The sequence below is a fragment of the Anas acuta genome, chromosome 8 (genome assembly GCF_963932015.1).
Source record: "Anas acuta chromosome 8, bAnaAcu1.1, whole genome shotgun sequence".
NCBI lineage: Eukaryota > Metazoa > Chordata > Aves > Anseriformes > Anatidae > Anas > Anas acuta.
The window spans coordinates 23,084,616-23,112,602 of NC_088986.1; the positions used below are offsets into that span (position 1 = coordinate 23,084,616).

General features: G+C 59.4%; 1 protein-coding gene across 8 annotated transcripts; it reads right to left on the reverse strand.

Annotated features, from left to right (window-relative positions):
* Window positions 1–186: 186 nt before the first annotated feature.
* PDE4DIP (phosphodiesterase 4D interacting protein) lies at window positions 187–27,987 on the reverse strand. 8 transcript variants are annotated; one of them, XM_068690298.1, is made up of 41 exons: window positions 27,717–27,987; window positions 27,075–27,151; window positions 26,078–26,201; window positions 25,847–26,001; window positions 24,951–25,038; window positions 19,762–19,881; window positions 18,153–18,272; window positions 17,819–17,911; window positions 17,493–17,708; window positions 16,872–17,030; window positions 16,414–16,527; window positions 16,060–16,197; window positions 15,618–15,797; window positions 15,155–15,349; window positions 14,204–14,347; window positions 13,078–13,153; window positions 12,455–12,537; window positions 12,160–12,276; window positions 11,478–11,615; window positions 11,109–11,221; window positions 10,327–10,454; window positions 7,015–7,106; window positions 6,781–6,926; window positions 6,380–6,695; window positions 6,133–6,304; window positions 5,906–6,022; window positions 5,354–5,828; window positions 4,915–5,150; window positions 4,643–4,694; window positions 4,212–4,429; window positions 3,833–4,051; window positions 3,127–3,348; window positions 2,870–3,001; window positions 2,627–2,746; window positions 2,349–2,526; window positions 2,154–2,278; window positions 1,936–2,025; window positions 1,243–1,823; window positions 1,036–1,174; window positions 895–941; window positions 187–725 (listed from the first exon to the last, which is right to left on the reverse strand). In XM_068690298.1, exons 1-41 carry the CDS (start codon window positions 27,855–27,857, stop codon window positions 693–695), a joined length of 6,429 nt encoding a protein of 2,142 aa, XP_068546399.1. In that variant the 5' UTR covers window positions 27,858–27,987; the 3' UTR covers window positions 187–692. The 8 variants fall into 8 exon arrangements, with proteins under 8 accessions (XP_068546399.1, XP_068546398.1, XP_068546402.1 ...); XM_068690297.1 differs by lacking the exons at window positions 24,951–25,038; window positions 25,847–26,001; window positions 26,078–26,201; window positions 27,075–27,151; window positions 27,717–27,987 and adding exons at window positions 22,913–23,873; window positions 23,972–24,372; XM_068690301.1 differs by lacking the exons at window positions 24,951–25,038; window positions 25,847–26,001; window positions 26,078–26,201; window positions 27,075–27,151; window positions 27,717–27,987 and adding an exon at window positions 22,913–24,372 and having other exon boundaries at window positions 1,243–1,380; window positions 1,666–1,823; window positions 6,133–6,301.

Consider the following 27,987-nt stretch of genomic DNA (forward strand, 5'->3'; position numbering starts at 1 on the left):
GTGCTGGGCTGCTGGTTGTGGGGCAGCCCCTGGGTGGAAGGGAGCATCCTACAGGGCACAGAGCTGCCCTGAGGGGGCTCCAGAAGGGGTCAGAGCTGTCGCCCTGGGCACAGCCACTGCCTACGGCCCCTGCGGCCTGGGGGGCTTGGGGAGGAGGGCAGAGCTGCAGGGACAGGCGTGCCAGAATCACCAGGACCCACAGGAAAGCTTTATTGGGGACTCTGAAGCCGCTGGACAGAACACGACATTTCTTACATCTTCCTCCCGCGCCGGGGCCCCGGCACGCCCGGGGAGCCCCTGGGACGCAGCTCCGATATCCGTACCTGGACCTGTCTCTATATACAAACAGCCACGAGCAGGGGCAGCGTGCAGCAGGGGTAGGGTGGGACCGAGTCCCAGGGCCAGAGGTGCTCGGCTCGGAGGGCCGTGACACCCCACGGGTGGGAGGGAGCACACGCAGAAGCGTGGGGCAGGCAAAGCCCAAGCCAGCAGCAGCTGCTGCGACGCCAAGCGAAGGCAAACGGAGGGAAAGCAACGCCTGGCGCTGCCCCAAACCCACTGCGCAGTGCCTGGTTTTGGGGCAGCGCCGGGCACCTCCCAGCCCTGTCTGCTCCAGCCCTTGGAGGCGGCACGGCTCGGTGGCTGGCGGGCCGTGGGGTGGCCGGGGACATCGCTCCCACCCCGCCTGGGGCTCACGCGACGGGCAGGGCCTGCTGGGCCTTCACCTGGTGAGGGAACACACGTGGTGAGCGCTCAGCTGGCCAGCAGGGTAACGGGGCTCTTGTGGGACAGGGACAGGGACGCAGAGGGTGGGGACAGCCAGCAGTCCCACATCCACGCCTGTCCCCAGGGCGAGGGCACCCCGCTTTGTCCTGGTGGCCAGGGCAGACTTACCTCCAGGTTGGTCCTGGCCTTGCGCAGCACGCCGTGAGTCCTGGTCACTGCCAGGGAGAAGGGGACAGGGTCAGTGAGGTCCCTGCATCACGGAGCGGCCCCATAAAGCAGGAACGGGGCCAGCTTGGCCGTGCCACCTACGCTGGCTGACGATGAACTGCTCCATGCTGTCCTTGAGCCGGGCCATGCTGCGGAGCCGCTCGGCCGTGCTCTGCAGGGCATCGTCCTTCTCATGGAGCTGGGCACGCAGCGCCGCGATCTCTCCCTGCAAAGCCTGCTCCTGGGACGAGACGAGGGCCGTGAGCGGCGCGCCCCCAGCCCCATCCGAGCGCCCAGCACAGTGCTCACCTTGCCCTGGTGCTGGGCAGGGCTGACGGGCAGCACGGTGCTCCAGAAGGTGGTGAGGAGAGAGGCACACTCCTCCAGCACGCGGTGCAGGGTGCTGGCGCTGCCCCAAAGCTGTCCTGTGCCCGGGTACCCCGGGACCTGTGGGAAAAGGGTGCAGGAGTGGCTGCTGCTGGGGCACCCCCATCCTGCTGCACCCAGCGAGCTGCTGTCCCCAGCCCAGCACAGCAGGGAACAGCCCCCGGGGTTGGATCCCCTCCAATATGCTTCGAGCACACTCGTGCCTGCTACAGGGACCCCGTGCTGCAAAGATCCTGCCCTAAATGCCCCGCAGTGCCACCTTGCCTGGCTGCCAGCAGCCCGATTTATCCGTGGTGCAGACAGAGCCTCCCTCCTTGCTCCAACCCTGTCCTGCCCACGCTTTACCTCCTTTCCTGGGCGCATCACACACGTCAGCTCACGGGCCAGCACCTTTCCTTCCAGGATGCGCTGCTCCAGGGAGCGGTAGGTGTCCAGGCGGCCCACAACGTGAGCCCCCGTCGGTCCCTCGCTCCTCCTCACCGCTGGGTCTGCCCCGAGCATCTCTGGGGAGAGCAGAGCGGGGTGAGGACCCCGCGGTCCTCCTCAGGGCTTGGCTTTGCCCTCTCTCCTCAGCAAGGGTGCCACGAGTTTCTTGGTCTCAGCAGCGGTACCTACCATCCACCTGCACTGATGTCTTAGAGGGTGGTGGGGAGAAAGCTGCTGAGCTGGTGCCAACATCCCGCACTGGAGGGGAGGGGAAGCAGCCTGGAACAAGAAGCAACAGACTGGGGCTCCCTGCCCAGGGCTGCTGGGGGCCTTCCCTCCCTCCTTGCTGCCGTGACAGGGCTGGGACAGGCACCCCGAGCTGGGTGAGCTGTGCACGGGCCCTGTACCTGCACGGGGCTCGGCAGCGGGGCCAGGAAGGCTCTGGTAGACGTGCAGCTCCGTGCGCAGGGCCTGCAGGAGCAGGCGGTGCTCATCACCCTGCTGCTGCAGGAGCGTCACCGTGTGCTGCAGCCTGCAGAAAGGTGCCACGTGGGTCTGGAGCCACCCGCACGCCGCCCAGCCCCGCCGGCCCCAAACCTTACCTGTTGTTGTCCTCCTGCAGAGCCAGCCGCTCGTCCCGCAGCTGCCGGATGCTCTCCTGCTGCTTGCTGAGCTCCTCCGCCAGCCTGCGCTGCTCCCCGCGCCTCTGGCCCAGCTCTGCTTCAGCCTCCCGCACCCGGGAGCAGGCGGCCAGAAGCGCCTCCTGCACCCGTGCCAGCTCTGGGGACACGGAGCACACGGGGACATCACCAACACCCCATTCAGCGAGTGGGGTGACCCCACGGGGACTCAGACCCCGAGGGGTTTGTCCCAGCCCTACCTCGGGAGAGGCGGTCGCACTGCAGCCGCAGGCTCTGGTTGTCCTCACGCAGTGCCCGGTTCTCCCCACTCAGCTGCAGCCCCAGCTCCGGCCCCTGGGCGAACACATCGCCGGGCAAACCTGCAACGGGAGACGGGTGCTGAGCCCCTCTCCGCAGCACCACACCACGCAGGGGCCGAGGGCTTTTCCCCGTGCAATGGGGGCGTGCAAAGCCTGCCACCAGTCCCCCAGCTGGCCCCGCACCGCTGGCCTTGCCGGTAGAGGCCAGGCGGCGCTCCAGCTGCTCCCGGAGCCGGTCGTTGGTGCAGATGGACTCCTCCAGGCGCTGGCGCAGGCTGCGGATCTCCAGCAAGTGCTCCTCCAGCAGGTCTGCCCCTGACACAGCCAGGGAGACGTCTCAGGGCAGGGATGGCCGCGCCGCCTGCCCCGTGCCATCCCCACAGCCCTCCTGGGGCTGCGTCTCCTCCCTTTTCCACCCGGGATGCCCCCAAGGAGCGTACCTGTCAGCTTCTGGCTGGACGGGTACCCTGAAGGCAGCGCCCCGTTAAGTGGCAGGCCAGGAGCGGGCACATCCCAGGGGACACGGGTGTCGCTGGCCCCGGGCACCTTGGCCAGGCTCTGCAGGGCGCCGTGCTGGCAGAGCGAGGCTGCGGGTTTGCCGCCCTCTCCAAAGGGTCCCAGCGAGGCTGTGGGCTTGGCTGTTGGCACGGGGAGAGTCACACCTGCACACACACGGGGCAAAAGGAGGAGGAGGAGGAGAGCAGTGAGGAAGAACAGGTAACAAACCCTCTTGCCACAGCCTCCTTGCTATGCCCAGCCGTGCAGCCCACTGTCCCCGTCCTCAGCCCCACTGCCTGGCTCCTGCCCTGCTCAAACCCATTCACCCCAAAGAGCAGAGGTTCTCCTGGCACGCACTGATTACATGAATTGAGTTGTGGGGTCTCAGCTCTGCCCCTACACAACACCTAACCACACCAACCCTCCCCCACAGTGCCCAGGCACCCGCACCACTTGCTAGTGCTGCCTCAGGCTGTGCCCATCCCACCCACCCCACCCCTCGTGCAGGAGAGCCACGTCCCTGTCATCCCTTAACCAAAATATTGGGATCTGGCCTCAAAGCAGTGGCCCCAGGGAGCAGGAGAAGGACCAGGGCAGGGCAGAGGGGGTCGGGGGGGCCATGCAGCACGCAGGGCAGGCAGCACCAACCCTGTGCAGGAGGCAGGCGCTCCCTTTCTCCCAGCTGCCTCCGGAGCACCTGCAGCTCCTGCTGCGCCTCGGCCAGGGAGCAGGCGGGGGCCCCACAGCAGCCCAGCAGCGCGGGGGCTGCGGGCGGGGGGAGCCCCGTGGGCAGGAACGGGGACAGCCCCGGGGTCAGTGCAGGCAGGGGGGCACTAACGGGTTTGGACAAGGAGTCAAAGTGAAGGCCTAGAGACAGGAGAGAGAGGGAGAGAGGTGTTAACGCAGCTCTGGCTCAGTTTGGGGGGGTCCTGTCCTCCCCGAGGTGCTGAGCCACACGGGTGCCCACCGCAGCAGGGATCTGGGTGCTGCACATCCCCAGCCCGTGGTCATGGCCCCCCCGTGGTACCTGTGAGCCGGGCGGGCTCCTCGTGGCACTGGCTGCACTCGCTGGCTGCGTCCCCATCAGAGCAGGGCTCCAGTGCATCAGACACGAAGGAGGCGCTGGTGGCAGAGCGGGACGACTCGGAGGGCGGGCGGCTGCTGCCCGGGGACTCGCAGCGCTCCTGCAGCTTCGCCTCCAGGCTCTCGATCACCTTCTCCTTCTCCTGGAGCTCCCGGCTGAGCCTGCAGGGATGGGGCATCGCTGGGGCTGTGCTCGCTCCAGCATGACACCCCGACTTCCCACCCGTGCTGCGTGGGGTGCCAAACCCACAGAGGGAGCAGAGGCAGCCCCAGGACGCCCACCCGGAGCACCCTGGAACCCCTGAGAGCAGTGACAGAGCAGCCCAGGGTGCTCCTGCAGAGCAGGTCCCCCCAGAGCTCCCTAGCAGCAGGTACCTCAGTGCCAGGAGCTCGTGGCTGGTTTTATCCTCCCCATCCTGTCGATCTCCTGAAAAAAAACAAGCCAGGTATGAACAAGTCAGCATCCCCATACCCCCGGCTGCCTGTACCCCAAACAGAGCCCTCGCAGGACAGCCCAGCTCAGAGCAGGTAGCCCACATAGCACAGGGTGTCCAAACGGTCCCAGCCCTTCACAGCACCCATTAACGCATCCCTTTCCACCCCAGCACGCCCCATTACACCCCAGCACCCACCCCAAAGGCGCTTACTGGTGCCCAGCTTGTCACTGAGCCTCTCGGCCAGCTGCCTGCCCTGTGCCAGCTGCTCCCGGAAGCCCTGGCCCAGGTAGTAATCGATGTCAGTCCCACGGAGGAGCTCCTCGAAGGACCTCAGGGCGTCACGCAGGTGCTGGGCCAGGCTGCGGCTCACCCCGCGGCCCTCCCGCAGCGTCTGCCGCAGGTGGGAGAGCTCCCGGGCCTGAGCTTGGATCAGCGAGTTGTATTTCCTGGGGGGGATTGCAAAACAGGGGGGTCAAGGGGCTGCTTGACCCCCCTGGGTAGCCTGGCATGGACAGGATGCCATGGAGATGTCCGTGAGAGCTTGGCTGTGGGTAGAGCACGTGACAAGAAGCCACCACCTTGGACAACCCTTGGAAACCCCCAGAAACCCCACAGACCCCTCTCTGGCCCCAATCTCCCCCATCCATACCCTGGCCACGAAGCAGATTGCAGCTCCTTGGGAAAACCCCCTCCGGCCTTGGTCGCGGGCAGCTGCGCCTCGAGGAGAGCGACGCGCTGCACCAGCTGCTCCAGGTCGTGCTGTGCCCACGGGGCGGGTGGGCAGAGGGTGCCACGGCCGTCCGACTGCCAGCCCTCGTCCTCATCGGTCAGGCTGTGGGACGGCGAGGCCAAGGCAGCGGGGCCCGGCGGGGGACGCTCGGTGCCCGAGGTGTAGCCACTGGTGATGGAGACGGAGCGGGCCCGGCGCTGCAGGCTCTGGATCACCTTGTTGGCGTTCAGCAGCTGCGCCTTGAGGTCCTTGATGTGCTGGCACAGGGCCGCCACGTCGGGAGGGGACGTGGCTTTCAGGGCAGCCTTGCCCGCCCTGGGTCCCCCCAGGCGGCACGGGGACCCCAGCTCCTCGCCCAGGCTGGGCTCGCTGAACACGTCCGGCTCCTCGCACTCTGCAGGGGGAACAGCGTCACTTTTCCGTGCCATATGGGCGAGGTGTGGGGTCCCCAGAGCCCCTGATTCTCCTTACCAGGACTGGTGGTCTCATCCCGGTCCACTTCGGTCTCGCTTCGCCCGCAGGTCTCGTAGCCCAGGTCCTGGAAGTCCACCTGCACTTGCTTGCTGAGCTGCTGGGCGTGGGGTTCACCTGCCGGGCACCCCGTCAGCTCAGGGTGCCCCCCTCCAGGCTGGACGCACGCACAGGGCATGCCAGGTTTGGCACAGACCCCCCCCCATCCCACCCACCCCACAACTCACGGAGCAGGACGTGGTATTTCTCCAGCTGCTCAGCCTGCGCCCGCACCGTGGCCTCCGAGGCGGCCAGCTTGTCCTGCAGCTCCTGGCACTGCTTCTGTCCCTGCGCCACCTGAGAGCGCAGCTCCGCGCCCAGCCCTGGCCAGCCCCCGCCTGGGGCCGTGCCCTCCTCCTGCTGGAAAGGGAAATGGGGCTGTGAGCTCCCCCAGACCTCCATCCCTGTCCCCATCCCGGTCCCTGCAGCACTCACGTGGCTCCCGTCCCCTCCGCCAGGGGCACTGGGGCAGGGTCTCTTGGGCGCATCGTCCCGGCACCGTGCCTCCAGCGCGGGGCGCTTGGTGGGCACGGCTCCCCTCTCCGCTGCGAGCCCCTGGCTGTCCCCGCTGCCACCAGCCTGGCGGTCCCCGAGGGCACCGCGACCCTTGCGCTGCGTCCTGCGGGGCTCAGGTGACGCGGAGCCCCCCAGCCCGGCCTCCTCCTGCTCCCCGCTCTCCAGCAGCGACGTGGCTTCGCCCATCCGCTCCTTCAGCTCCGCGTTCTCCAGGCACAGGCTCAGCATCGCCTTCCTGGCAGCACACGGCGCCGTGAGGGGTGTGAGGATCCCCTTGGGGCCACCGCCACCCTCCCGCTCCCACACCGGGGGGCTCTTGCCTGATGTGGGACACGGAGGAGAAGCCGGCTTCCTCCAGCTGCGCCTTCAGCTCCCGCAGCTCCTCTTCTGCCCGCAGCCCTGGCATCGCGCTCCTCGGCGGTGCCTTCTCGGTGCCCCTGCTCTCCTTGGTTATCCGGGAGCTGTCCTAGAAGGACAGAGGCAGAGGGTGACGGGGCACAGCGCGACGCCCGGCCCCACAGCCCCTCTTCCCGGTGCTGCACACCCCAACTTACGTGCTGGGTCACGGCACTGCGAGCCACCTCCTCCTCGATGCCGCTGGCGAAGTCGGTGCTGGCATCACCCGCGTCTGTCCCTACGGCCTGACCTAGGAGACAGCACAGCGGGGTGCTCAGAGCGGTGACAACGTGGCACTGGCTCTGTCCCCACCTCTCCGGCAAGGCCACCGGGGCAGGTGCCTGGTACTGGGGTGCTCCCGGGGGGACCGAGGTGTCCCTTCCATCCCTGGAGCCTGCTGTCCCCTGGCTGCGTGCTGCCCCATCCGCACCCGTGGCACCTCGAGCTCGTGGCACTGCCCCTCGTGCCGCGGTGACATCCCAAGCTGTAGCCACCACCTCCTGGTGCAGGAAACCTCCCTGGTGCTGCTCCCACCCCACGGGGCTGCAGGTGCCCACCCCACACAATTCCCTGCCCCGAGAGCTAAAAGGAAGCTCGTGCCCCATAGTACATGGGGTGGGCAGGGGGCTGTGGCCCACCCTGCCCCGCAGATCCAAGCAGGGACACGCTTTTCTGCTCTGTTCCTGGCCCCAAATGAAGGCTCACCCCGTTCTCTGGGCAGCTCAGCCCCTTGCACCTTCCTCCCCCCCAGCCGCAGGTCCCAACCTGCTCCTCTCAGGTTCAGATACCCTGGGCTGGGACGGTTTGGGTCAGGGGCTTCTCTCCCCACGGAGAGCAGAGCCTGGGCAGGTCCCAGACCCACATTTTGTGGCGCCCCTCAAGCCCTGCGGGAGCTGCAGCTGCTCAGCCCGAGGGCAGAGCCAGCGCAATCGGGGCTGGGGCTGAGCAGGGGAAGGCAGGGGAAGATGCCAAACCTGAAGGTGCCGTGCCCTGGGGGCGAAGCCGGGCACCCAAAATGTGTAGATGCAGCTGGAAGGGGCAGCAGCGCCCCAGCGAAGCAGCAGCGCTCGTGGGTGGCACTCAGCACAGGCAAAGCACAGCCCTGGGACCCCCCTGGGGACACAAAGCTGGCAGGTGACACGCCACCCAGCTCCGTGGGGAGCTGTGAAGGGAAAAAAGGCAGCACAAAGGCTGCAGGATGTGCTGGAGCAGGGGAGGAGCACCTGCACAGGGCTGAGGAGCGAGCACAGAGGCTTTGGGGACGCTGGAGAATCACCTCTCCGCCAGCACCCGGCCCCCTGCTCCTCACCGTCATCCACAGCTTCAGGACTGAAGCACAAAAAGGAGTTTAAAAAAATAATAATCATAAAAAAAGGGAAGATGAGGAGGCTGGTGCTGGAGCTCACTGAGTGCTTGAACCCTCCGCAGCAGCAGCCAGGGTGCAAATTGAAGGAGAGGGGCTGCTCAGTGCTGGGGTACTGCCAGGAAAATGGATGAGATGCAAGCTGAGCGCTGCTCGTCTCAGAATCCTGTGTCTCTCGTGCCTAGCTTGAAGGGAATTAGCTGCATGGCTTGAAAAGTGCACGTATCCCCCAGGTGCAGAACAGCCCCTGGGGTGCATTGGCTGTGCTGGAAACAACCAGGCACTTCGGAACAGGGGAGGAGAAATACGGGCTCCAGAGAAATTAAGAGAGAAAGGAAAGAGCTCCACAGAAAGCTCTGAGAAAGCACAGTTTGAGAGGGGGCCCTCACGCACGGGATACTCAGGCTCACCTTTCTGTGGGGAAAAAGAGGACACAGCCAGGAATATCAGGGATGAAACAAAGCCCTGAAGAACAGAGCAGAAAGTTTGGGACACTCTGAGGGCACTTAGTATCAGGGATGTTAGCAGAGGGCAGGGACAGAGCTGAGCAAAAGGCAAGAGAGGGGAGCTGCCAGAGCACCCGCAGAGCACCAGCAAGGGCCGGGCAGCCTGCACGGGGCCCTGGGCTCCCCAGAGACAGGCATCAGAGCCAGGATGGAGGAGGGAAGGGGGGAAGATAAGGACAGGGACACAAAAGGCTCCTACAGAGGGAGATGCAGAAGGAAAAAGAGAAGATGGCGCTACAGAGAGAAGTGAGAGGAAGGGAATGAGATGAAACACGAGAGGGAAGGCTAGCCAAGGATGAGAGCTGCCCAGCAGCACCAGCTGTCCCACACGAGGGCTGCTGGACTCGTCTCGCAGGGAAGGGAGCGCCGTGCTGCCTCCTGGCCCTGCCCCAGCCTGGGAAGGGAAGGTCTCAGCAGGGCTGTAAGGCACGGGGGGTACACGATGTGTGAGGCGGTCACAGGGAGACGTGCAGCAGAGCAGGCAGGGCCCGATGGCACAGCCCAGCAGGATGGAGCTCTTCTGCTCCACCTGCTCCAGGTTCAGCTTCCCCAGCAAGCAGAAACAGCCATGCCCAGAGAGGTACAAAGTTTGCTCTTGCCACCTTGGGAGGTGACTGAGCACGAGACTGGATCCATTCCCCTCTGCGCTTGGGGAGTCACGTCCTTAGGAAAGCTGCTGCTATTGCTTTGCAGTTCTTACATCAGCACCAACCCTCGCAGGGGAGGTGAAAGATGTCCTAGAAAAACTACGGGCACGTGGAACCTGTGTGTGAGACATGCACGGGGACGTACGGGAGCAGACCAGCCCAGACTCTGGGCTCAGGCACCCCAAACCATCTGTCCAAAAACAAAAACCTTCGAAAGAAGGAAGATCTCCTGCGAGGGCATTTGCAAGCCGGGGTGAGACAACTCACAGTCAGTAAGCAAACAAACAAGAAAATATCAGTAAAATCATCAGTGGTGGATTAGGATTTGGTCTGAGCACAAAGCAAATCTTTGGTCCTACGCTCAAAGGCTTGCAAAAGAGCTCCAGGCAAGTGCCACTGTGTCTTGCAGCCATTCCCAACTGCTCTGGCACCCACTGCTCCACAGACACCTTCTCCTTTTGTACCAGCAGCCATCGACCCAAGCCGGGGATGTCACTGGGTAGAAAAGCGGGGAGGGAGGTACAAAAATTCACACTCATGCACTTGGGAGATGATAGAGAACATCTGGTGTTTCCTTCGGAGAAAGGGAATCTTTATTTGGCCCACGGGGGAGGAGGAAGGGGAAATAGAAGGAAATCAACTAAAATGGAATGATTTGAATGTGCAAATACATCAGTGGCCACCGGGGTGAGTCGGACAGGAACATACACGAGACACGGGTGGATTGCACTGATCGCCGTTTCCAAAGCAGCTCAAAAAAAAAAAAAAAAAAAAAAAGGAGACAACGAGCCCTGCCCCAGTTCTAGCGTACCGTTCCTAAAGTCCCAAAGCAACCCTCCCAGAGTCAGTGAGACAGGCTGGCTCGGTTAGTGAACCGTTTCCGTGGCAGGCGGGCGAGCGCCAGTGCTCAGAAGGCATGCTGGGGTAGGACTCTCACACGCTCCTGTTCCCCACCTCCTATGGCGCCCTGCGTCTCCAGCCTGCTCAAACGCTCCAAGCTTCTTCCAAGAGCTTCTTCCAGCTGGCCCCGCAGCTCCTGGACCCCCTCCAGCTCCACCTGCAGAGTGCAGTCTCTCGCAGCGCTAAGCGGCCAAGGGAAGAGGGTTAGACAGGCTGCAGCACGCGCACAAATCGGCCCCTCTGTCTGGGGATTCCTCTTACTCCAGGCACAGGCCCTGCACGCTCCCACAGGCGGCTTGGACACCTCCTGCCTCACCTCTCGGCCTCCCCGCAGCACAGCCATCCCCAAAAAAGGCTCCAGGCTGCAGCAGGGGGCTCCTAGGCACAGCTGTTCTTCAGTACTTACCCAAGCACTCCATTTACGTGCTGCTCTTGCTGGCAGGTAGCTCAAATATCCCCGAGGCTGCAGGCCCATGAAGGGCAGGGGATTAGTGTGGAGGACAAAGAATGCAGGCCCCACACCACTGTGGGATGACCGCCTGGATAAAGATCTGTCCGGGCGCTTCTCCACCCAACAGTTGGTGGGAACTGGGCAGGGAAAGCAGCCTCGGAAAGGTGGCCAAAGGGGGGTGAGACACAGAGCAAAGCAGGCAACAGGGATGGAAATCCCAGGGCCTGAACATGGCAACACGGGGAGGTTGGGTAGCATTTAAATGCATCTTTAGAGGAAGGCAGCCTAAAATCTGGTCTCTCAACAATCGGTGTCTTGGGGATTGCCCCAAAGACCACCCCCACATGCCCCAGCAGCCAAGCAGAGCCGTGGCAGCCTCGCTTACCTGTCTGGGTGCGTGTGGAACTTCACCAGGCTGCTGTAGAGCTGCCTCTCTGCCTGGAGAGCCTCGTTCAGCCGATTCCTTTCAGCCACCAGCCCTTCCAGCATCAGTAACAACTGCTCGGAGAGGAGAGACGAGATGCAACGCTCAGACAAATCCACGGAGGCACCTTGCTGCCCCAGAGGAACAGGGGCTCCTCCTTCCTGATGCAACAACATCTCATATCACAGGGATCAAAGTAAGCAGCATCACCCCCCACAAAAGACAAGAACAAACTCCCCTCGGCACGTCCTGAGGCTGAGAAGCAGCCCTGTAACTGAGCATCAGCAAAAAATACCAACACACCCAGACTGGCCCCGCAGGGCACGGTACCTGCTGCTTTCTGCTTCCAGTAGCCTCTTGTCCTCGCGACTCCGCTACAGCCACTTTCTCCCGCAGCACCAGCACTTCTTGCGTCAGCCTTTCCACGGCTGGAATTTCTTCAGGATCCACCAGCTGCATCTGCAGATCCTGAAAACCAAGAGCAGGAGGGATCAGGGGGGACGGGATCAATAACAAGGACAGCTGGAGCTTTCTAACCCTCCCTGGAACACATTACCCGAAGTTTCCAGTGTTAGTGAAGACCCAGGTCTAAGAAATGCCAGTGCACCCAGTGTGAATTAAACACAGACAACTGCCTGGGGCAAGAATTGAGAAGGGACACAGCACATTCTGTCTGAAATACTCTTGAAGAAGAGTTTTTGGTACACAAGGAGCAAAAAGCTAAATAACGGCCCTCTTGGGGTTTGGGGTCCTTGCCTTCTGGTCCAAGAAGGAGGGATGCAGGCAAACCAGAAGCAATCCCATCCCCAAACAGATACCCACGTTGCTCTGAAGAGACCCCTTGCTTTAGCAGAGGTACCCAGGCACAGCTACCACAGCAAGCCTGCAGCTTGGTTCCTGATATCTTACCGTTCAGTGAACAGAGTGACGTTGAGAGACAGATGCGGGGAAAGAAGGGATTCCTCTGCAGCCTTTGCAGAAGGAGCTGGCCCAGCAGGGCACGTTATCTCACCTTGATGAGGTCCTCTTTGATCTGGATGGTCCTGGTCAGGGACTCCATGTCAGAGGCCTGCACCTGCAGTTCTTCCTCCTGCGTGGCCACAACAGACTGGAGAGCAGCGAGCTCCCGCTAAGGACAGAAGAGGAAGCTGTGAAAACCTTCAAAAAGCCAAAACCCCAAAGCAAGCTGCTGCCCCATCTCTCACTGGGGGCACCCTCATGGTGGAGGGGGTCAAAATCTCCACGGAAAGGCACCCAGGGGTCCCCATAGGCAAGGGAAACCAACACAGGCTTAAACCCCAGCTCACCCTGCTTTCCCTTTCCTTCTTTGCCATTAGCTCCAGCTCTTCTTTGGCGTTAACAAGATCCTTCTCCAGCTCTGCTGGTGATGCTGTGAGTGCAAAGACAGCCAGGTTACTGCAGGGTCACCCTGTGTCTGCCGCTCCCACTGACCACAGGTAAGACAGAATCCTTCTCTTTGGTCAGACAGCTCCACGATGCTCGTGCTTCCCACTACGCTGCCTCTTACCAAACACTCTCCTTCCCTTCCCGACTCTTAAACAGCAGCCCAGGACAACAGCGACAGCCCAGGCCTGCTGCCTCCACCCTGGCCAAGTCCAGGTGTCCTGACCCCAAGGCAAAACCCAAACCAGCTGCACCTTTCTCATCCCTGCCTGAACCACAGTCAAACCCCCTTCCCTGGATGGCTCTTGAATTGAAGTGTCTCACCTCAAACCCAACACCAGCCTCTTTTTTATACTCCCACCCCCAAGATATTCCTGAACCACCACCCAAAGGGGAGGCACAGCTTTATTTCAGAACACCCACTTGCTCCAAGCTCTCTACTCTGACAGTTTCACGTAACCACGCTTCCCTGCACAGCAAAAATCCCTGGTCATGTTGTAAGACTTTTAGAGAAGCTTTCACCCACCTCCCTCTGTCAGGCAGCTGTCCCCCTGTGGGGGTCCGGCAGGGGCTGTAGCTCCACAAGCTCTCTGCAGCATTTCCTGAAAACACAAAAACCACCAGGTTTACATCTTTACAGGGAACCCAGCACCTGCAGCTTCCCCAGGACTCTCAGACCGCAGCAAAGCTGCTTCGTTGATGCCTCTGAAACGTGACAAAGCAATGAAGAGACAGCGGGGACAAGAGAGTTGCACCCAATCTGTAGGCTGGATGGTTGGGCAACAGGGATTTGGCCTTGTGTGTTTGTTTTTGTTTGTTTGTTTTCCCTAAGAGGTTGCTGGCAGTGAGCTTCTTTATGGTAAGGATTAAACAGGTTTCACTCAGCTGCAGCAAGCGTCTTTCAACTGGACTCTACGTAGACCTTTGTCTTCATCCAAGGACGCGGCCCAGAGGGACTATGCAGGAAGGAAAACACAGAGCTTGGCCCAAACACACATCTCTGGAGGCCTCCAGGGCTCACTTTCATCCTGGGAATAGAAGTGAGCCACCTGTTGAAGGTTTTTAAGCAGCTGCAAACATGTCAGTTCACCATTAAACCATTAACAGCTGCTCTAGCTGGAGCATGGCATATGTGGCCTTAGAGCTGTGCTCAGCCTCCGAGGGGTTTTTAGCAAAGCTGCTTTAAAAATACCAACTCCAATTGTGGAAGAGACAGCAAACACCCAGCAGGCTCTGCCAAGAATTAGTGGCATCTAAAATTAGCTCCCTTGTCCCCTCCAGAATGTGACAATGTCAGGGAGGGGATTACAATGCAGCAGCACGGCCCAGCCCAAGGAAGGACGGGGTCAGTGCTGGAAGGTCAGAGGGTGCATTTCTTTCATCCTCACAAGTGCCCCGAGGACCCACACGCTGCCTGATCCAAACAGAAGGAGGCACTGAGTGACAGAGGCCAGTGAATCAACATCAGAGCATCCAGGCAACATTTCTGCTCCTCAGTTTCTTCTCATCCTCCTCCAGGAAGCCTCTTCCCTAATCCCACTTTCAGCACTACCATTCTGTGGCACACCGCTCGCCCAGTTCATCCCACAGCAACGAGCTCTCTGGAGCCACAGGCAAAAAAAAAACAAAAAAACACAGCACACGACTCTTACCTGCAGGGGCTGTTTGTCCTGCTTCAGCAGACTGGTACCAGCAGACTGGGTCCTGAGGGGCTCCTTTCCCAGCAGGTGCTGGCGCAGGAGCTGTAACTCACAGCTCCTTTCAGCCAAGGCATGGGCCATCTTCTCAGTAGCCGTCTGAGCAGGGAAAAAAGGGAAAGGAAGGGCTGTGACCAGGAGCTGCATCCCCATCCTTCAACTTCTTAGAGACTAAATTAAAACATCGCAATATTTATCTGTTGTTTGGTAACAGAAGGGCTCTGCAAACAGCCCGGGAGCTACTGCTGCTGCCCACTCGCAGTGACTCCACTGCAGCCCCCTCGCCTCTGCTCACCAGGTGGCTGCAGCAGGGCTCAGCCTCGCAGAGGGACAAGTCCCTCGGTTTCCCTCACCCCACTCAGGAGGAAAAAGAGGCAAAGGAGAGACAAAGAGATAGAGCTTTGCCTTTCAGCCCCCTTTTTAGGGAAAGAAACTCAATGTAAAGTATTGCAGCTAACACCGAATCATATCAAGTGTGCAGGAGGAGGAGTAAATAGCATTTCAAGAGCCGCAGCTCCTACGTGCCCAGGATCATGCAATAGTTTGGCTTAAGTCTAAGTTAAAAGGCAACGAGCAGAGCCTCCTCAGCCTTCAGAGCTGCCCAAGAAATATCTTTCCTCCTGGTCTGGTAACACCTACGCGAAGCAGCAGCACCTCCACACACCCGACAGCACCCGGGCCTGCCCTGCCCGCTTACTGAGGGACCTGGCAGCCGAACGCTGCTCCAGGAGCTCCCCTCTCACAACTGCTCCCACGTGGGCTGTTGGGATCGATCTAACAGCACTTTGGTGGCTCTCAAATACTCAGCAGCTCCAGCCGGGCAACGCCAACAGCAGCCAGAGAGCAGTTTCCATTTGCTGAACACAAAGCAAAGCCACCCACACCACAGCGCTGTGCAAAACTCACTCTGCTCCACTGCTCCTTGGTGCTCATGGCCTGCAGCAGCTCCCGGATCTCGGCGTCGTGCTCCATCGCCTGGCGGTTCCTGTCGCTGAGGAGGTCCTGCAGCATTTTTTCCTTGCGCTGGAGACGCACGCACAGCTCCTCGGCCACCTCGCTCTGCCCTGGGCCCAGCTTGCAGAGCAGAGTTGCTGTGAGCTCCTGAACAAAAAGAGAGGGAGGGAGAGATGGAGAGACATCGCCACCAACAAGCTGCGACCTGTTTTGGGGAAGAAAAGCTCTTCAGCCTGGATGAGGCAATGTCTAAGCAAGGACAGGGATTTAGCAGTGCTGAAAGCAGCCAGCTGCCAAGACATGGGCACAGGTTGAGGTGCTCTCCTTAGGCAGGCAGCCAGGAGGCCATGGCCTGGGACCCTTCTCTCCGCAGACAAACCGGCTGAAGGCTCGGGAGGCAAAGCCAAGGCCTCACCTCCACTTCCTTGTTCCTGTCGTGCAGGCACGTCTGCAGCTGCTGGATGATCCCCTCCTGCTCCTTCTGCCTGCTGCACGACTTGGCCTCCATCTCCTCCTTGAGCCAGCGGAGGTTTTGGCAGGTTGCTGACACCTGCTCCAGTTCCAGGGTTTTGGCTTTCAAGAGGCTCTCCAGGCTCTGAGGAGAGAGAACAGAAGCAGCTCAAGCAGGGACAAGGACTTTATCCCAAATAAAACCACACACATCCTCTCCAGGCACCACACTCACCTCTACACCCAGCCCTGAAACACGAGTGACCCAGAAACTTGCCCAGCACACGGGGACAGAGGAAGCCAAGCCCCAGCACCCTCTCTCCCCAGCCACAGTCAGAGCATTCACCCAAGGATTCATTTTGCTCCACACCACAGCCAAACTGTGCCCAACGGGCACAAGCACTCACGTGGATGGTGGCCTCGTTGCTGGACAGGACGCTGCGCAGCCTCTCCACGTCACCTCCACGCTCTCTTATCGAGAGACGGAGCTGTTGCAGCTCTTGCTCCTTCTTCTCCAGGGCAGAGAACTTCTCGTCTACTGCTCGCTAGGGTGAGAATAGGGAACAATGAAGAGGGAAATGCTCAGGATGGGGAAGAAGGGCTCTGCAGGGCCCCCTTCTGTGTGGGGCACCTCAGCTCTGCCTTTCAGAGGGCTCCTCTGGAAGGCTGGAGCAAGAAGAGCACGCGGAATACATGGTTGGCCTGGGCTCAGCTCAAAGACTGAGCCACAGAGAAGCCGGGGAGATGTCACCCGTGCTCACCTCCAGAGCAGCATCCCTGTCACTGACTCGCTGCTGCAGCTTCTCCAGCATGGTATCCATGGCTGCGGGGCTCCTGCCCAAGCTTTGCTGGCACTGCAGAAGTTCCCTCGATTCCTAAAGAAGTGTTACACACACACTACTACTAAAACTGGCAGTCCAGGAAAAACAAAAACACAGCAGCACAGAAAACTCTGTACTAATTCCTAGACCCTACGTTGATGGGTATAAGAATCCTAGCACCTGAGTGTGCCTGTCAGGGCTCACCAGGCTTTGATGTGAGCTGCGACCTTTGGACACCCATGCCTCCTTCCTCACCTTGGAAATGTAGAAGTATCTCTTTAGTTTTCTTTGAGGCATGTAAGAAAGCTACCGACTGATTTTGCATCTCTAAATACCAAAGGAGAGAGGAGCAGGGGCCCTGGCTGATCATGCTCAGTTGAGGTCTTCCTGCATCTCACCTGCAGCAGCTGTTCCTTGCGAGCCAGGTGCTGACTCAAACACTGAATTCTCTGCTCCTGTGCCTGCAGCTCGCGGCGCTTCTCCCACTGCACGGCCTGGATCTGCTGAGCCTTGTCCTGCAGCTCCGCCTGCAGCTGCTGCACCACAGCACGCAGCTCCTGCGAGAGAAAAACATTCAGCCCTCAGCAGACTGGCGAAGAGCAGACCAACCTGAAGGAGCTGAGAGCAACAAGGGCCGTGGGAGCAGCCTGAAACGCCCTGCAATGCTTTCACATCTCAAAATCCTCTTCCACAGCAATACAGTCGGTTTTATTTCTCTTCCCAGGAAATCCATCTAAATGCCATGCTCTGGCCACAGGCAGAGCTTACAGGCAATCACAACTAAGCTGCAGCAGCAGAGATTAGCTCTGTAACACTGCAAGAGGAGATGGACGTTTGCACAAGCGCCTTTGTTGATTCCAACTCCTCAGACAGGAGGCTGGAGAATTCCCCCTGACATATTTGAGACAGGGACCAGGCTGGTGCGGGCAGAAGCGATGAATGGGAGCAAAGTACTGCCTATACCGATGCTTCTTAACCCCTGCAACCCCAGAAAGTTCCAGGCTGAGTGCTTGTCATACCTGGTTGTGTTTCCAGGTTGCCTCTTTCTGCTGCTCCTCCTCGTGCACCGTGGTCTCTAGGAGCTGGGCTGCCCTCCTGGCTTCAGCCAGCTGATGCTCTTTCTGGCGCTGAGCTCTCTTCAGTTTCTGCACCTCCAGCTGGGTGCAGAAAAGCGTGTTCTGAAGGTCCAGCAGTGCCGCCTGCTGCTCCTGAGTCGAGGGTGGGCTCTCTGACATCTGACGAGAGGAAAACAGGGAAACTCGGGATTCACTTCATAAGAAGGATTTAAAACTCAGGATCCCTGCAGAACCAAACCAGATGTGTTTCGGGCTTTCCCAGCACGTACCTGCAACTGTCCCAGCTGGCTTCTGTGCAGCATGTCCCGCAGCTTGGCCATGGTCTCATTCTGCCCTTCGATGACATGGTACAGCTCTTCTGTCTGCGAGACAAAGGGTGGGAAGCCCAGTCACCGGCCAGCTAAGCACAAACCCTCCCAATTCCAAGCCTCCAGCACAGTTATGACACAGCAGCGCCACACAACAGTAAGACCTTTGCAAGAAATGATTTCATGAGCTCCAGGATGCACAGCAATGGCTTACGCATTTCTTTCCAGTGGCTGCTTACAGGGTTAGCACGCTTCTCTTTCAGTGAGCGCCACCCCGCCCGTCCAATCCTATTACCTCACTCTCCTTGCTCTTCAGGGCCTCGTTCAGACTCTGAATCGTCCGGTCTTGTCTCTGCGATGTTTCTTGGGCAGATTTTAACTCAACATTCAGTTCATTCAGCTTTTCCTGGAACAACTGCACACGAAAAAGATGTTGTTTTGTCTATCCTGCCTAATTAATGCTATATATAAACACCCTGGCTCAAGTCCCTACAGCCCAGGCATTCACCAGGTCAAAATAAACGAGCCACCCTCCAGAGCCGGTAAATACAGTTTGAGCTGGGTGGAGACCAGTGAATAAACAACCTCTGCTGTTCCTGCACAAGACTCTCTCAGTGCCTCTAGTCCCTCTAATGCAGCCTGCATGTGCAGGGCGGAGGCTTCGTGCTCCGGTTCACAGATTGGGCTGCCTCCCACATAACGTGGGACAGCATTGCTCAGACTGCCCAGCACCCTTCCTAATTCCTAGTTCCCTTAAGAAGGAAGAGCTGCTTCAGCACAAACATTTCCCTACTGGGGAATGTTGTTGTCTGAACAGCAACAACAAACCACAGCACCACACGAGGAGAAGCTGTACATTCCAAAAACTGTGCCTTGTTTATCTGGGGTCCCCCAGAACACTGCAGCTGCACCTTTCCCACCTTGCAGCCCCTTCTCTTCCTGCCTCCTTCCATCACCCAGGCAGTGCTGCAGCAACTGCGGTTGGAGTGATTCTACGTTTGATCAGATCAGTGGCTTATCCAGCCTCCTGGCTTCAGCACAAAGGAACCTAAAGCGTGCCAGGACACCAACAGCACGGCTGCAGAGCAAAGGGGAACTTCTCGCTAATCTGTCTCTGATTTCCAACCTGAGAAACTTCTGCCCGAGACATTTTTACCTAACGAGAGTGACAGAGTGACGTTATCGCTAACAGTTTCAGGACAGTGCTCTGCTTTCACCACGATGAATAGGAGCAACGTAATTTGTGTATTTAAGCAACTGCTTGTTGGTATTGTTAGTCTTAAGATGATAAGCATCTTCCCTGGAACTGAATCAAGCCTCGGTTTCTTAAAAAGCTGCTGCTGCCATATGATCTCCTCTTATTATTCATTAGTTTACACACTCCTGATGTTATCTCTTCTTTAGAGACACTCCCCCTAAAACCTTTAAACACTTCAGCTGCATTAACTACACCTTTTATTTCTCTGTCAACCTCTGTGGGCCAGGCAGCTCCAACAGCTTACAATGTCCCCACATTATAAATAAACATCCTATTCCAATGATTTTGTTGTTTGTTTTTTTAATTTGTTTTTGTTTGTTTTCTCCCATTTAATCCGTTTTCCCAGAGGATATAATTTACCTGAGAGTTCAAGAGCATAAGAAGGAACATCTTATCCCTTGCAACATGCTAAATTTGATTTGTCTCAAGACAACTTGGCTTTTCTAGGAAACTCATTAGGGCCTTTAAAGCTAAATGAAAGCAGCACCCCCCTCTGTGCTGATCTCCCTTAATGTTTGCAAGAAGAAAAAAGAAGCAGGCAGCTGTCTAAGAAGGCAGGTGCCCTTCTCTCCTGCTCAGCCCATGCAAATCCAAGAGCCAGGGGAAAATTCTGTGCCTAGTGAGCCTGCTGTACACGCAGAAATACCTGGTTGGTAGCTTCCAGTTGCTGGATTTTGCCCTGCAGCTCTGTGGCACGCAGATCGGACGTGTGCTCCTCGGCTGCAGGGTCACCTGGAGATGGCTGCTGACGTTCATCTTGCAGATTCTGAGGAAAAAAAAAATAGAGAAATGGCTCAAGCCCTGCAGCGGCTTCTGTTCTGTTTGCCAGCCCTCACAGACCTAGCAGCGTGGGCTTAAACACGCCCTTCTGGGCCTGTGTGCCTCTAGAGGAGCGTGCTGCCTGCATCTCCCCTCTCCTGGGTGGCAGGTTGGCTCCTGGCTGCTCCCCGCCTGACCTGCCAGCAGCTCCCTGCTGCCCTGAGGCTCTGCTCCTGCTCTGCCTCTCCTCACTCCCTTACCACGAGCCCAGCGTGTGTCTGGCTCTAACCACCGTCTGCAGGCTGACGACAGATCTGCTCCTCACACCCAAACCGCATCCCTGAAACCTCCCCGGCTCCTGTGTGCCCTGCTAGCAGCTCCAGACAAACAGAGCCAGCACCGAGCCGTGGTTCCCTTCAGCTCCACGAGCCGTAGCCAGCTTGGTGCCACAGCTGAGACCTCGTGTACCCACGTACTGGGAACGGGAACGGCCTGCTGGCTGAGCACACACTAATCCCCTGTCAGCCCTTCTTACTGTTTTTCTGTCTCCTGCCCAGCAAGCTGGTAACTGTTTATGGCAGCATCCAAACAGAGCCACCCCTGGGCTCATCGAGTGCTCCTGAACACCAGCAGCTCCTCTTTATCTTTCTGTTTTGTTAAGACTTCAGTGAAACCCTAAACAGCCACAGCAAATAATCCTGCCTTTGCTCAATCAGAAGGCTTCAGACAGGGAGAGCTGCTAGAATCTCCCCCACAGTAACTCTTTTGGAAGAAGGCTGATGAAAAGAAAACACAGAGAGGCAGGAGGGAAAAATAAAAGTCACCACCACCAACCTTTCCTCTCCATTTGCACATTCCAAGGAAAAATAAACCAAACCACCTGCAAACAGCTAAAAGCAGGGAGGGGAAAGGCAAAGCAAGCTCCAGAGTCCAAAGTCCCAAAGCCCAAGCTGCCTCCTCCCTCGTGCCTCAGCACAGCCATCTCTCACCACGCAGAGTGTGGCTCCCCATTTTTTTTTCACCCTACATCAGCATTTTAACTGAAAATCTCTCTCTCCTCAGCACAGCTCCAGCAATGTCAGCACACGCTAAGTGAAACAGAACACTTCTTCAGAAAATAATGATAATAACAACAAGCACTGCATTGTCAAGGCCTGCCAAGCTCACATCTGCACCAAACAGTGGGCAAAAGAGGGGCTGTCAGCAGGGCAGTGCCTCCCTTGGTGCTCTGCTGGCAGCCGAGGCAGCTGTAAGAGTGCATCTGACAGAGGCTGGGTTTGGTGGCGTCTTCCTGGAGCTGTGGTGGTGAAAGGGAAGATCTGCTGGCTCAGGAGGATGGTATCGAAGAGATTGCCTGCCCCAGACACCAGATTGCTCTTGGTCATCGTAAATTACGGCAGCCAGTTTAAAGTAGACTGCAGCTTCCAAAAAATGATAAGGGAACTGTGGTCCTTATACGTTCCCTTCACGTTATCAGAAAGGCATTTATACGTGTGAATCATTGGGCTGCAGTACCTGACTTTGAGATTTCTCTTTTTAAGGATGTTGTCTGTAGAAAGAAACACATGAGAATCATATTGTTAACCAGCAGCATCCAGCTTCCCCTTTCTGCTGTTAAAACCCTCCAAACAATTAAGAGCTTTGCCCTTAAGGCAGGCCCCACTCAGCAGCTGCTGCTGCCATGGCAAAAAATGGGCAGTGAAACACACAGCAGGATGAATCCCTGGCAGGGACGGTTGGGTGGCAGAGGCTGGAGGCTAGAAAAGCTCCTCCAGAGCAGCTCCAAGGCCAGGATGGCAAAGCGTGATGCAGAGGGAAGCTGTGAGCACACCACGCTGACTGTGCCACATTTTGGTACAAGAAAGCCCATTTTTCTGCTCCAAATCCCTCCCTAGCAGTGAAAAGGAGCAGCAAGCCCCACGGCACACAGGAGCAGCAGTTACACCCTGCCTTTTGTCTTCCTTCACCAGCTAGAAGCGCGATGCTTTTGCGCACCAGAGGAAAATCTGATTTTAAGCACTCTGTGCTCCACCCTAGCAATTTTCTGCTGGGTTTCCCAGGGAAATGCCTGAGCAGATGGGCCAGCAAGCAGCACTGGCCGAATGGGGAGCGTAATTCAGCACGGCGACAGTTGCCATAGAAATAAACAAGCCCGTTTCTAATCCCTGAGGCTACCTAGAGAATTAGGCGGCACTAAGGCCGCTAATGTGGATGCAATTAGCCTGACACGGCTGTTCCTGAATTGAAGCTGACTGAGGCCTTCTATTCATGAAGGAAAGCAGCAACGGGAGTTACAAGTTCAGCTTTTTGACTGCATGCTAATGAAGATTTCATTAAAGCCAGCAAAACAGGAGCAATCCAGAGCCACGTGAGGACTACCAGCCAGGCAGGTACCGGCAGCGAGATGCCCTGCGAAGGCGGGGGCGTTTGTTGCCTCTCCGCAACAGCTGCTGTTAATTGATGAATCCTTTCAAAGGCTCGGAAAATAAACCAATTATGGAGAACACCAACCCTGCAGCCACCTGCGAGGAAAACACCTTCTCCTCAGGGCACGCGCCGCAGATCTGCACGCTAGGCGGGCTGGAAGCCTGATCTGCAGAGGCAGGCGTTGCTGACCCTGTGCCACTACCAGGGGACAAAGAAAACACGCGCCCAGCAGCTTAACGTTTTCCCTTCAGTCCTGGGTAAAAAAAATCAACTAAAAGAGAAAGGTGAAGTGAAAATGGAGATTTTCTCAGGAGAGAGTGAGAAAGCACAAGGAGACCTTAGATCCAGCCAGCACGCTGCAGTCGCAGGGGGAGCCGAGGGAGGAAGGGAGGGCAGGCTGATTTCCCAGAACACAAAGAGGAAACAGATGACAGGAGAATGACAGGGGAGAAACGGAGCACACCTAAAAAGGACCGAGCTGCCTATTCTTAGCCCCTGGTTCAGCTACACGTGGCTATCTGCGTTATCTCAGCACGGAAGAATGCCGAATGGCCTCGAGAGGCGAGCTGCAGGGACGCCGCTCAGTCGGACGGCGGCACCATGACCTCTACCTGTACCCGCAGCGGCATATAATCCTCACAGAGGTCGTCCCACAGCTCCTGCAGCTCAGAAAGCTCCAAGGGAAGCCCCAAAGAAGCCCTGGACAGGGATTTTCTTTCTGCGGTCAGGAACCCAGAACCGGCATAGGCTAAGCCACCAGCAGCACTTCCATCTGCCAAGTCCCGGCTGAGCTTAGGAGGGGGCAGGCTGGACCTGACGGGAACAGGCAGCCTGCTGCCCCGCGGGCTCTGGACGGGCTTGTAGTCTAACCCCTTGATCAAGCTGAGGGCCAGCTCCAGCCTGTTCCCGCTCAGCGACGAGCTGGGGGTCACGCGGTCCTCTGCCAGATCCTCACATCTGCCGTTCCCCTTCACCCCCTTATCCACATCTTCATCCTTCTGCTGCAGCGGGCCGGCCTCCACTGTCGTGTCCAGGGACTCCACGGAGGACGCGGGCGTGCCCTCCTCCATGCTCTCCCCATCCACCGGCCCTCTGGCGCCGGCAGACTCCGTCGTGTCGCACACGGAGGACTCCTCGTTGCCCATGCTGGCCGACCAGCGGCCGGACAGCCCGCAGGAGATGCTTTTGGCCACCTTCCGTGGCACTTTGCAGATGGCTTCGTAGTCGGCATCGGCCACGCGCAGCGCTGCGCAGCCACGGCAGCGCCGCGGGCGGTTGCTCGCTCCCTCCGAAGCGTGGCAGCTGTGGGGCTCCAGGCCGTGCTCGTCTTGCTCCGTCCAGTACTCGTACCCAGAATAAGCAAAGTCCTCCTGCAGGAGGGCGGCATACCGCACGTCGGGCAGGTTAGAGAGGTCCACAGTCCCATCCCCGGCTCTGTCATCCGCGCCGGAGTCGTCGTTGTTCCTGCGGTACATGCTGGCGATGCAGAACTTGAGGCGGTCCTTCTCCAGCAGCAGCTTCTGCAGGCGCTCGATGGAGAGGGCTTCGATGCGGGCGATGACCGTGTCGAACCTGTAGATGCGGTCCAGCATGAAGGCACACTTGCTGCAAGCGAACTCGGCTTTGCCGTCCCGGCACAGCTCCCTGCCCAGCACGTGGGACAGCAGCACCTGCAGGTTGAGCTTGGCCGCCGTGTGGAAGATCCATCGCCGCTGGTTGCCGCACAGCTCCCGGGCACAAATCCGGCACGTTTCCTTCATCCTCCCTCCTGACTGGCACCACGCCTGCTGCTGAGGGCTCTCCAGGACCTTCCCTGGGCCTCTCCGGCTCCCTCAGCGCATCCCCCGGGGCTCCGCTCCCTCACCCCGAGCCCACCAGCACCTCGCAGCCGCCCTCGTCAGGGAGGGGGCCACACGCTGGGCCTCCTGGCTCCACAGTGCCCTTCTGCCCTACGCCATCCCCTCCACCTCAGCCCAAGGCTGTCCCCTCTCCTCACAGACCCCCTATTCGCACAGACCCCCACTTCTCCTCACAGAACCCCGTATTTCCTCACAGATCCCCAATTTCTCCTCACAGACCCCCGGTTTCTCCTCACAGAACCCCGTATTTCCTCACAGACCCCCCATATTTCCTTAGACCTCCAGTTTCTCCTCACAGACCCCTGTATCCCCTCACAGACCCTCTGTATCCCTTCACAAACACCCAGTTTCCCCTCACAGACCCCTATCTCCTCACAGACCCCCCATATTTCCTCAGACCCCCAGTTTCTCCTCACAGACCCCCAGTTTCCCCTCACAGACCCCCCGTATCCCCTCACAAACACCCCGTATCCCCACACAGCCCCCTATCTCCTCTCAGACCCCCTGTATCTCCTCACAAACCCCCCGTATCTCCTCGCAGTGCCGTGCCGTGCCCCAGCCCCGCTCCTCCTCCCCTCCTGCCACCCCCGATGCTGCTGCCACGGCGGCGCCCGGCTTCTGGCTCACATTTCAAGATGGCGGCGGGCGGGAGGTGCCGCGCCCGCGCCGAGCCCGCGGGGGCTGCCGGGAGTTGTAGTCCGCCCGGCCCGGCCCGATGTCGGCGACAGAGACCGGGCGATATCGCGACAGCGAGCATGGCACCGCCACCACCGCCGCCAACAGTGCCCACCTGTTCCTCCAGGCCGCGATTCTGGTCTGGCAGTGTCCCCGCGAGCTGGTGGCTGGCGGCTGGGTCCCCGCTGGGCTCCTCAGGGCTCCTGTGAGGGGCGGCAGGGTGCTCAGCGCCATCCCTGAGGTGCTCGGTGCCACCCCGGAGTGCTCAATGTCACCCTGAGGTGCTCGGTGCCATCCTCAGGGTGTTCGGTGCCACCTCTGAGGTGCTCAGTGCCACCCCTGAGGTGCTCAATGTCACCCCCCAGGTGCTCAGTGCCACCCCCGGGATGCTCAGTGCCATCCTCAGGGTGCTCAGCGCCATCCCTGAGGTGCTCAGTGCCATCCTCAGGGTGCTCAGTGCCACCACTGAAGTGCTCAGTGCCACCCCGGGGTGTTCAGTGCCATCCTCAGGGTGCTCAGCGCCATCCCTGAGGTGCTCAGTGCCATCCTCAGGGTGCTCAGTGCCACCACTGAAGTGCTCAGTGCCACCCCGGGGTGTTCAGTGCCATCCTCAGGGTGCTCAGTGCCATCCTTGAGGTGCTCAGTGCCACCCCTGAGGTGCTCGGTGCCACCCCGGGGTGTTCAGTGCCATCCTGAGGTGCTCAGTGCCACCCCTGGGTGCTCATTGCCACCCCCGAGGTGTTCAGTGCCATCCCTTGGGTGCTCAGTGCCACCCCTGAGGTGCTCAATGTCACCCCCGAGGTGCTCAGTGCCACCCCCGGGGTGCTCAGCACCATCCTCAGGGTGCTCAGTGCCACCCCCAAGGTGCTCAATGCCATCCCCTGGGCGCTCAGTGTCACCCCCTGAGGTTACTCAGCACCCTACGGGGATGCTCAGGACCCTAGTGGGATGCTCAGCACCCTGCAGGGTTTGTGAGGGGCCGCGGGACCCGAGGTCGGACATGTCACCCACCTCCATGCCGCGTCGTGGCGGCCGTCGCTGCTCCCGCTGTCCCCCTGCGCCCTCGCAGCCTCCTTCAGCCTGGCTGCCAGCTCCTGGCACCGCTGTGCCTCAGCCTTGGCCAGCGCGGTGGCCTGCTCCGCCTCACTCCTGGCCAGCCTGGCCTCCTGCACGGCACCGGGTGAGCCCCGGGGAGCAGCACCGGCCCCCAGCACCGGCCCCGCCGCGGCCCCCGGCGCTCACCTCCTGCAGGAGCTGGATCTTGTTCTCCAGCAGCTCGTAGACGTGCTCCGACTCCCGCTGCCGCTCCTCATAGTGCTGCCGGAGCGCGGCCTCGCTGCGGTTCGACTGGCTCTCTGCGGCCACCCTGCCAGGCACGGCACGGCATGTTATGGCACAGCATTATATGGCACGGCATGGTATGGCATGGTATGGCACAGTGTTATATGGCATGGCACTGCACGTCACGTCATGGTATGGTATGGCACAGCACAGCATGGTATGGCACAGAGTTATATGGCATGGCACAGCACAGCATGGCATGGTATGGTATGGTATGGCACAGCATTACATGGCATGGCATGGTATGGCACAGCGTTATATGGCAAGGCACAGCATAGTATGATATGGCACAGCGTTATATGGCATGGCACAGGATGGTATGGTATGGCACAGCTTTATAGGGCATGGCACAGCATGGTATGGCACGGCATGGTATGGCACAGCATTATATGGCATGGCATGCCATGGCACAGCACTATATGGCATGGCACAGCACGGAACGGCATGGTATGGTATGGCACAGCATTACATGGCATGGCACGGCATGGTATGGCACAGCACAACATGGTATGGCACAGCATTATATGGCATGGCACAGGATGGCACGGCATGGCATGGTATGGCACAGCATTACATGGCATGGCACAGCATGGCACGGCACATTATGGCACATAGTTACGTGGTACAGCACAGCATGGCACAGCACGGCACGGCATAGCATGGCACAGCACAGCACGGCATGGCACAGTATGGCACAGCACAGTACAGCATGGCACGGCACATCACGGCACATCACGGCACAGCATAGTTTGGCACAGGACACAGCACCCTTAGCAGGGACCCAGCAGGGCTCCTGACGTCCCCCGGCCAACAGGTGCTGCCCTTTATTTTTGGCTGGCACTGGGGCCGTAAGCGGAGCCGCGCTGGCCGCCCCCCCGTTCTCGTCCCCGCGCCTCACCAGGTTTTGTCCAGTGCCTGCTGCTTCTCCCGCAGCTCCCGCTTCAGGCTCTCCACCTCCACCTTCAGCTCGATGTTCTGTGGGGTCGGAGGGACGCAGGGTGACCCCGTGCACACCCACCCCACGGTGCTGGGGAAGCACCCCCAAGCCCCACACAGCTCCCTGTGCCCATTGAAGGCAGAGTGGGGGCACAGCCCCTACCCCACAGCAGGTTTTTGGGTGCTCTTGGCCCCTCTGCTGCACGGGGGACGCTCGGTAGCACTGGGGGCTCCATGTGGCCGAGCCCACCCACCCAGGACAGCTGGAAAAGCAGCCGGGTTATTTATAAAATCAGCTCTCCACCAGCATGTGCTGGGGGCACTGGGATTTCTACCACCAGCTGGGCAGATCCTGCCCTCCCCGTCCTTCTCCCTGCTCTGGTCATAGGCAGCGAGAGGCAAACTCCCCCCAGCCCTGCTGCTGTGCCCAGTGCCCTCCCGCTGTCCCTGTCCCGTGCCGACAGCTGCGTGTCCCTATCCCCATCTCCTCCCCATCAACCCACTCCTGACAAAAGGACAGCACTGGGGGGAAATCCAGAACAGAGCAGCACCCCGTCCCCATCCCCGTCCCTGTCCCCATCCCCGTCCCCGTGGGCGCGCTCACCCGCCGGTAGACATCGTCCCGGCTGCCCTCGCCCTTCTGCTGCACGCGCTCCTCCAGGAAGTAGATGCGGAGTTTGAGGCTGAAATTCTCCTTTTTGAGGTCGTTGAGGTGCTGGGACAGCGTGCGGTACCCGTTAGCCATGGCCGGCTCTCCATGGGGGGCACATCCCGGCACCCCTCACATGGCGGCGCCGGGGCCACGGCCGCTCCCTGCCCGCCCGCAGCTCGGTGACGGGTGCCCCCGCCACGGCCCCTTTCCTTTTTTTTCCTCC

Excerpts from the sequence above, each read along its gene's own strand:
- PDE4DIP (XM_068690294.1), bottom strand. The coding sequence starts at position 24,061 with ATGAAGGAAACGTGCCGGATTTGTGCCCGGGAGCTGTGCGGCAACCAG. Across the intron at positions 2,527-2,626 it reads GTGCGACCGCCTCTCCCGAG|AGCTGGCACGGGTGCAGGAG; the intron begins GTAGGGCTGGGA and ends CCGTGTCCCCAG. Across the intron at positions 1,175-1,242 it reads CTGCCCAGCACCAGGGCAAG|GAGCAGGCTTTGCAGGGAGA; the intron begins GTGAGCACTGTG and ends GTCTCGTCCCAG.